The sequence below is a fragment of the Nicotiana sylvestris genome, chromosome 8 (assembly GCF_000393655.2).
Source record: "Nicotiana sylvestris chromosome 8, ASM39365v2, whole genome shotgun sequence".
Taxonomy (NCBI): Eukaryota; Viridiplantae; Streptophyta; class Magnoliopsida; order Solanales; family Solanaceae; genus Nicotiana; species Nicotiana sylvestris.
In genome coordinates, this window is record NC_091064.1 from 170,566,345 (window position 1) to 170,575,807 (window position 9,463).

General features: G+C 35.7%; 1 protein-coding gene across 1 annotated transcript; it reads right to left on the reverse strand.

The window, feature by feature from the left end:
• Positions 1-1,919: 1,919 nt before the first annotated feature.
• On the reverse strand, positions 1,920-9,188 carry LOC104243601 (glycine dehydrogenase (decarboxylating), mitochondrial). Its single transcript, XM_009798813.2, has 15 exons — positions 7,814-9,188; positions 7,243-7,488; positions 7,071-7,148; positions 6,885-6,985; positions 6,610-6,805; positions 6,393-6,518; positions 5,714-5,899; positions 5,523-5,636; positions 4,798-4,950; positions 4,476-4,664; positions 4,247-4,324; positions 4,001-4,126; positions 3,800-3,898; positions 3,571-3,688; positions 1,920-2,218 (listed from the first exon to the last, which is right to left on the reverse strand). The coding sequence occupies exons 1-15, from the start codon at positions 9,047-9,049 to the stop codon at positions 2,124-2,126; spliced, it is 3,141 nt and encodes a 1,046-aa protein (XP_009797115.1). The 5' UTR covers positions 9,050-9,188; the 3' UTR covers positions 1,920-2,123.
• Positions 9,189-9,463: the final 275 nt, after the last annotated feature.

Here is a 9,463-nt window from a genome sequence, read left to right on the forward strand (position 1 = left end):
TCAATAAAATTCAACTTCGAGCCACATAATTTAAGATCAAGTCCAAACCTTTGAATCAGGATCATCAAACTCAACATGTTACAAACTTCCTATAGTGAAAGATTTCTCTGCAAATATAACCTACATGTTGTGGCAGTTCTTAAAAAATGATACAGATCAACTTCTTATCTTAAATCTTGTTTTTCTACTCGAAAAAATACATTAAGATATCGTCTTTCCTTTTACTTTATAAATTCAATTTTGCCCAAGTAACTATTTCTTAATCACAAATAAATTAAGATGACTATATGAATTCTCATTGTTCCTGTCACTCCATTTAAACCCAACTTAGCCCTATGTTTTATAAAATAAAATCAAAAAGATAAAACGTTTCCTGTTATCTTTTCCTTGATATTAAATAAAGATATTGTGGCCAAGCATGGTTTAATTTTTTGTAGTCACCCAAAAGCTTTACACTATAGTCAAATATGAGGTTCTTCAACTCTTTTTTCTCCAAAAGTCGTGTGCGTTCGGCCACAACACCAGACAAACAAGGAGAAGAAACCTAATGAATTCCTTACTAGGGTAATAATTACACAACCTAGTAATTATTCAGTTGTGTAATTACGACGACCTTTTTGTTTGCCATAGTGTAATTACAATGTAATTACAAGTTTACTATTTGATTGCACAAGTGTAATTACACAGTTAGATTAAATTTTAAATAAAGTAATTATCAAAACTTAAAAGTTAATATAATAAATATATGCCTATAAATTTTTATAAGTATAAATGATATTATATTTGGTATTTAAGATGTATATTTTTCGTGAATATACATTAATACGTAATCATATATTTATAACCAATATTGTAAAAATAATTTTTATATATTTTTTAAATTAATAATATTTAGTTTAGATACTTACAAAAACTAAAAATATATGTTTTTTTGAAAGAACATCATGGAATTCATATTCGATAAATAAATTAATATTTATAAATATAATGCCATAACATTATTCAAATGTTTGACAAAATTGATCTATCAATTCTAATTAAAAAATGAACAACATGCAATGTGAGCCAATACTACTAAAACAAGTAAATTGGAACCATAAAATATAACACAATTTCAAAATCCAAAAAAAAATTGTTTAGCATATGTCAAATTCCAACATAATAATAATTTCCACTATAACTTTAGATTAGGAAACATAAGTTTATAACCACATTTAACAATGAAATTTCACTTTAATTGCATCACTCATTATATGACAAGTTTGTCAATGACTCATTATCTATAATATTAGGAGGTGTAGTTTCAAAAAATAGAATAATAAAATAAATAAAAAATAAAATATAAGCAATTACATGAAATAACAAAAAGTAAAGGAAAAGAAATAAAAGATAAATAATGTACAATGAAAAATATATTTTAAAATTTTAAAAGAAATTAAAAGTAAAAATAAAATTAAAATAATTAAAATAATAGAAATAAAAAAGTTATAAAGAAAATAAATTAAAACAAAAATTAAAAGGAAAGAAAATAAAAAGCAACCTTGTAATTACAAGGTGTAATTACCACCGATTCCCACTCAATTCCATGCTAACCAAGTAATTACTTGGCCAAACAAACATGCCAAACTGTGTAACTACACCCAATTACATCCAAATCCAATTCCTAGGTGACTTTCCAAACAGGCTCTAAAGAAAGAAGAAACTTTTCCCTGGCTCGTTCACCGATATGTACCTGATTCCGTTGTGTGAAAGTATTTGATACGGGTACACCAATTTTATTTTTTTTGCTTGCTAATTTTTAGTATATTTTGACATTTCACACGATGTACCAACAGTCTCATCACATCAATTAGGCACAGGTGTGTCAAGACAAATGAAGGAGCAACACAGGTCATGAAAGAGACATATTGGAAGAAAGATAGAGGGAGAGCGGAATTGATAATTATAACAAGTGAGCTGGAATCATCAACACATGTTAATGTAGCAGCTATTCATCAAAATGGCAAGAAGATGAAAGTCATCAGCTACCATCAAGTATATGAATATGAAACTTGTATGTACAACAAGATGGGAAGAGGATGTAATTTCATGTTTTGTAAAAAGGAACTTCTGAACACTGAGGCTTAAGCATTTGCTGCAGCTTCTTCTTCCACCATTTGTGATACTGGAAGAAGGGTGCAGATGAGGTTGCGATCTCCATACACATTGTCCACTCGTGCTGGTAAATACAATCACAAGTAAAATTATTGTCAAAATCAAGATATAATAGCAGCTCTTACTAAATATGACAAGGGAAAAACGAAAAGTTAGGTAATTATAAACCATAGAAAAGGCAGTATTGCAATCTATAGTGCAATAAACGCAAGAACAGTAGATTTCAGCAGATTCATAGAGCTTTTCTCAATCATCACATTGGTTCTATTCATGTGCACTTGCGAATTTCCTTTTCCAAGGTTTATAGCAGTTTCACTACATTCATGACGACAACAGCTCCAATATGTGCCAATAAAACAGATTTTTCATTTCAAGTACACAAGATAAGTTGAAGATGTTTCTTAGGGCAGTTTTATAGTAACAGGACATGTTGAGGGCAAGTGCCCTACATGTCCTTGGCCGCTAATTAGTCCAGAAGACGTGATTATCTAGGTTGATTACTTGAAAACTGACAAGTCTTCAAATGAAGTTCCTATGAATTCAATAACGGAAAAAAGAAAACGTTGTGCATGTAGGCTATATTCCTCGGACTCGGGTGTTGGTATCCTGACACAAGTGCAGATATAGAGGTTGATTCTTCATCACATAATAGGATTCAGGGGTATGATCCTAGTGCAGATATGGGTGTTAGGATACGGCCAATAAGTATATATTACGACATATAAGGTATATATCTCGATTAATTAAAGCTATTGAACTAAAACTTATAAAATTTAATTCTTTATAAATACCTATATTTTATTCAAAAGATATCTCGTGTAACAGAAAAGCATTCTCATTATATATATATATATATATATATATGAAATGAAACCAAAAATTAAACCAAGTACCTATCAATCTATACTTCTCGGTCATAGATGTGGTCAAAGCACCCAAGGTAGGTTGACCTAGTCCAGTATGGATCACCCACACCATACCCAAGTCGTGTTGACACTGGTAAGGCAAAGATTTTGAAGGAGCAACATAGCATGTAGGTATAGATTGGATGTTAAGACTTTAAATATTAGGGCATAATTTCAGTACTGATTGCTAGTATATTTTGAAACTTCCGAAAATGTGTTGACCAGTAAAATAAAACTCAGCACTAATGCTGAAAAGTATATGTTTTACCTCTATATTTCAATGTATCACTTAATAGGAGGGGAATCTTAGTAGGTTGGCTACCCGAACTTTCACTTTGTTGGTGATGGTTCAATTCCCCACCTTGTAATCCCTTCCCCATTTTCCCCTTCCCCTACCCCCTATTAGTAAACAAAATGTAACACTTAATAGGAGAAAAGTCAGATACTTCAGAATTTAGCTAATGTTAAGTTTGTAGGACAAAAGTTGGAGTAATATAGAGATGATAAAGACCTGTAGTTGGCCAGAATTTGGCATTCCTTAGCCAGGGAGCAGGGAATGCAGCATATTCCCGAGAATATGGTTTCACCCATGCATCTGCCATGAGCATTGATGGTGGATGAGGAGCCCCCTGCAACACAAAGTCCCGATTAATATCTCCTGATTTATGCAACCGTACAAAAAAAAACATTTTTGTTTAAAACTAATCTACAAAAAGAAAAAAAAAAGACCACATATTTACCTTAAGAACATTGTTGTTAATATCAGCATTCCCTTTCTCAATCTGAGCGATTTCTTCTCTGATGGAGATGAGTGCATCACAAAACCTGTCTAGTTCCGCCTGCATTGATTTACAACTACTTCAGACCACCAAAGTAAAACTATACTGTGTGTAATAGTGACTTTTTTTCTGTATCAATGAATATGCATCCTTATTTTATACCTTGCTTTCACTTTCAGTAGGTTCAATCATAAGTGTACCAGGAACTGGCCAAGACATTGTAGGTCCATGGAATCCATAGTCTATAAGACGTTTAGCAACATCTTCAGGTTCTATTCCAGCAGTACTCTGAAAGGCCAAGACTCCAATAGATTTAGTACACTAACAACAAAAGCAAAAAAAAAAAAAAAAAAAGAAAGAAAAGAAAAGAAAAAAAGAGTGAATTGCAAATGATTCAAAGAAGTACACCTTAAAGCCCCTCAGGTCAATGATAAACTCGTGGGCACATGTTCCATTGACACCTCGGAAGAGAACTGGGTAATGCTTCTGTTGATCAAAAGCAGAAAATATGATCAGCGGAGTTAGAATACTCAATTGGACACTTATGATGAATTAAGACGGGCATAGCAATGTCCGAGAAAACAGAAAAGCAGAAAATTCAACTCAAATAGAAAATGAGAAATAAAAGAAGAAAGACCTCCAAACGCTTAGCCATGTAGTTCGCATTCAGGATAGCTATCTTTGATGCATCTGTAAGTCCCTTAGACCCCATCATTGCAATGTAGGTATATGAAATCGGCAAAATAAGTGCTGAACCCCAGGGTGCAGCAGAAATAGTACCAAGTGGCTCACTCTTGTCGGGGGATGGGATCCCTCCAGTTGGAACCTTCAGAAGAATCACACTGATTAAGTTACCAAGCTCACAACTAAACTAGGAAGATATAAAAAAAATCCCAAGCCGAGGAATTGACAAAGAGAGCTTTATGTGGTGAAGTAACTGATGTTGATCGAGGACATACCACAGGGTGTGATGGCAAAAATGGTGCAAGGTGCTTCTTCACACCAATGGGGCCCATTCCAGGACCTCCTCCACCATGAGGAATGCAGAATGTCTTATGTAGATTCAGATGACAAACATCAGCACCGATAAAGCCGGGACTTGTAAGACCTACCTGTAAGAAGAAAATACAGCAATGAATGAAACAAATTGTACAAATCACTTGCAACCAGCCAACAACAAAGTCGTATAGTTAATAGCTGAGTCAAAACTTGAATTTTGATAATGTATTGAGGAGCAATAGAAAAAAGGTAGCATAAATAAGTTAAAGAAGCAGATATGGTATTGCCTAGAAAGTTCTATTGATCACAGCCAAGCTCCTCATAAAACCTTTAACCAAGGTAAGTGATAGAGAAAGAGAGAGCTTTAGACTTAACCACACAGGACGTAGTATGACTTCACCAAAGTCAGAGCAGACAGCACATAACACTATCTGACGCATCATGTGAGATAACTACTTAAATCATCCAGGAGTAAAGAAGAAGAAGAAAAGGATAGGAAGGAAATTTGAGGTTCGTTGCCTAATCCAAAGACATCACCTCATCTCTTAAGATATCAGGTCTGACTACATAATTTGTTGAGAAAGAAATTTATATAGATATAATGGTATTACCACTAAACTGACTCAATGACAAGTAAAATCTACAAGAATTAAAATGATGTTAGGAGTTGAGATGAGGTAATTACCTGAGCATTCATGTTAGCTCCATCCATGTACACCTGACCACCATTGTCATGGATTATCTTACATATCTCATCGATTCCTTCCTCATAGACTCCATGTGTTGATGGGTATGTAACCTGAAATTTATATAATAAGATTTAAGGAAGTACAAATAATACATAAAGGTGTCAGAAAGTAGTAGCACATGATTTACCATGAGAGCAGCAAGGTTATCCTTATTTGCCTCAGCAGCCTTCCTCAACTCTTCGATATTAATGTTTCCTTTTGCATCAGTTCCAACAGCAACAATTTTCATCCCACACATAGCAGCACTTGCAGGATTTGTTCCATGAGCAGACACAGGAATGATGCACACATTGCGGTGATGGTCACCCCTCGCCTGCAGCAAAACTCAAAATTCAGTTACACTAGCAGCAAGCTTTATAGAGAATTAATAGCTAATGATGAAAACAAGGAGAAGAGTCGGAGCACCAAAAGCTAACCTTCCAATTCTATGGCCATTAGCATACCTATATGGCAAATCAAGTGTCCTCGGATGATTAAAATTCTATTAGTCTTCTACAACTACATGAAGGACAATAGATGCGAAGTAGTAACTAGATAGATGAAGGATCGTAGATGCCAAGTAGTAACTAGATGGAAGCAAGATCTTCACAAAGAATGGGGTTTCATCAGGTGATTTCCCTAGTATTTGAAAGCAGAAAATAGTAAAATCAAGCAAAGCAGTTTCGTGCCATTTGACTATTAAGAGGTTATACAAATATAATCTTAACTAAGTCCATTGCGAACCTTACTCTTGACGTACTAGCTAAGTATTAAGAGAGCTCAACCAAAGCCGAAAGCAAACTATTCATTTAAATTGTGTCAAGTACCATATGATAGGCAAGAATAACCATCAGCCCAGCATATTCTCCAGCAGCACCAGCATTAGGCTGCAAGGAGAAGGAATCAAAACCTGTAATTGTACACAATAGGTCACCCAAATCTTTGAACATTTCCTGCAAAAGAAAGCATGTAACAGTCTTGATTAGTTCTTCTGTTTCTGCATTTTAATTAGCACAAACAGCAATGCATCTAAGCAGTAACAACCTGATAACCAGCGGCCTGTTCAGTGGGCGCAAAAGGGTGGATATTTGTGAAGTTAGGCCATGTCACTGGCATCATCTCTGTTGTGGCATTCAATTTCATTGTGCAGGATCCCAAAGGAATCATGCTATGGCACAAGGAAAGGTCCTTTGATTGCAGCTTATGAAGGTATCTTAGCAACTCGTGCTCAGTATGGTACCTGAATCACCAATGTAACAGTTAAACTAGCACTAATAGTACAGTACAAAGATGGTCAAAACCATTGAAGGAGGCCTTACGAGTTGAATATTTGGTGAGTCAAATATGGAGTCTCCCTTACAAGTCCAGAAGGAATCAGATTCTCGACCTCTTGTGCAATTGATTGAGCGGTGAATGTGACCTATTAGCGGAATCAAAGATAAGAATACACTATGTAGACATTGAGTTGCTACCAGCAGCATGGATAGGGGAGTAATGATACTCACCGGCTTTCCCAAGGCAAAAACTTTAAACAGATTGTCCACATCTTCTAAGGTAGTAGTTTCATCAAAAGCTACAGTTATCTGGAAAAAAAATGCAGTTTTACTTAATTATAACATAAATTTAGGACTATCTATAAGTTTGAAAACAGAAACAAGAAAAACTAGCTAGACTTACAGTATTGCTGTCCACAACCCTCAAGTTAATTTCATTCTTGTAAGCAACATCAGCAATTGCTTTTGCATCAGCACACTTAACCTTCACAGTGTCAAAGAATGGAAGATCCTGAACTTCTACCGTTCCTAGCTTTTTGAGCCCAGCAGCAAGTGTTCCGGCAAGACCATGAACACGTTGGGCAATGGTTTTTAGCCCCTCCGGTCCATGATAGACTGCATACATGGCAGCCATGTTCGCAAGCAAGGCCTACATAAGAAATGTACAATATCATAAACCACTGCAAGAAAATAAGTAGCATAGCGTGTGCATCAGAGCATTCCAATGCACAAATGAGAGACAGATACTTTCTTGCAAGAAAAACAAACTAGTTAGTTGTTTCTTGTTACTCCCTACCGCTCATGTCTATACAACACATCGCATACAAGCAGAAAAGTAAACATTTTTCAAACCGCTTAAAATTCTTACTAATACATTATAAGAATGTTGCATAACAGAGAATCTAGGAGGATAAATATCGGTATGGCATACATATTTTTTGAAACAGTTGATGAAACATTAGTTCAGTCAGTACCTGTGCTGTACAAATGTTGCTTGTAGCCTTGTCTCTGCGGATGTGCTGTTCCCTGGTTTGCATTGCCATACGCAGAGCAGGTTTCCCTGAAGAATCAACACTGACACCAATGATTCTTCCGGGCATCATTCTCTTGTATTCTTGAGAAGTTGCCAAGAAAGCCGCATGAGGGCCTCCATAACCCATAGGCACTCCAAACCTCTGAGCAGAACCAACAACAATATCTGCTCCAAATTCACCAGGAGGTTTCAACATTGTCAATGCCAAAAGATCCGATGCCATAACAACCTTCACTCCATGAGCATGTGCATTCTTAATAAACTCCCCATAGTCCAAGATTTCACCTTCAGTTCCCGGATACTGAACTAATACCCCACAAACATCACCAGATTTATAATCAATGTCCTTAAGATCAACAGTCTCTACCTTAATCCCAAATCCATCAGCTCTAGTCTTACAAATATCGATAGTCTGAGGGTGACAATTGCTAGCAATAAGGAAAGTTTTCTTTTTCCCCTTGAAAATATTATTACACATGGCCATAGCCTCAGCTGCCGCGGTCCCTTCATCTAGTAAAGATGCATTGGACATTGGCAAACCAGTAAGATCTGTAATCATGGTCTGATAATTCAGCAGGGACTCGAGACGTCCCTGCGAAATCTCAGCCTGATAAGGAGTATACTGAGTATACCAAGCAGGATTCTCCATAATATTCCTCAAAATAACAGGTGGTACAAAAGTGTTATAATATCCCATCCCAATATATGACTTGAAAACCTTATTCATTGAAGCTAATTTTGACATGTGGTCAATCATTTGTGCCTCAGTTAATCCCTCATCAAACTTAGAAAACTTCATGGATTCAATACGGATAGATTGAGGGACAGTGGCATCAATAAGGGAATCAAGGCTTGAAAACCCACAAAACTCAGCCATTTGGGTTTGTTCTTGTGGGGTGGCTGAGTTGTGTCGCCTTGGGAAAGTATCACTTGGCTTCAATGCCTCAACAGATATTGATCTAACATGTTGTTGTTGCCTATTGAAATTCCCAACTTTTCCATGCAACATATTGTTACCATTTCTAGCCTGAAATGTGTAAGGTGATAATGAAGAAACATACCTTGAAGGTCTGTATAATGCTGCAGATGATGGGATTTCATTGGCACGGCTCTGTTTTGAGTCTGAAACCAAACGTTTCAGAATTGCCCTGTTTGCCAATTTTCTAGCACGCTCCATTTTCTTGGCCCCAAAAAAAGAAGAAACTAATCTTGGTTTTCAAGATTTGAACACCCCCTAAAAGGGATGAAAGATAAAAGAAAAGTATACAAAGTTTTAAGCTTTGGTTTTTCACTATATATATAAGGGTAGGCTCTCCTTTGTGTATGAAATCTGATGTTTATTTATGGTTTTTCATGAGATGAACAAAAAGTGGGTGGTGGTAATGGGTTGTTGAGATTGAGGATACGCTGTCTTTACACAAGGTGCTATTTTTATATTTGTGTTTAATTATTAATCTGCCCCCATATTATTTTTTTTATAAATTTATTGGGGAATACCAATTTTCAGATCTGGTGGTGGTGGGTGAAGAGTGAAGTGACACTAGGCACCAATTTGGAGGAAAAAGACACAAGATTTTTGGTTCTGTTGGAT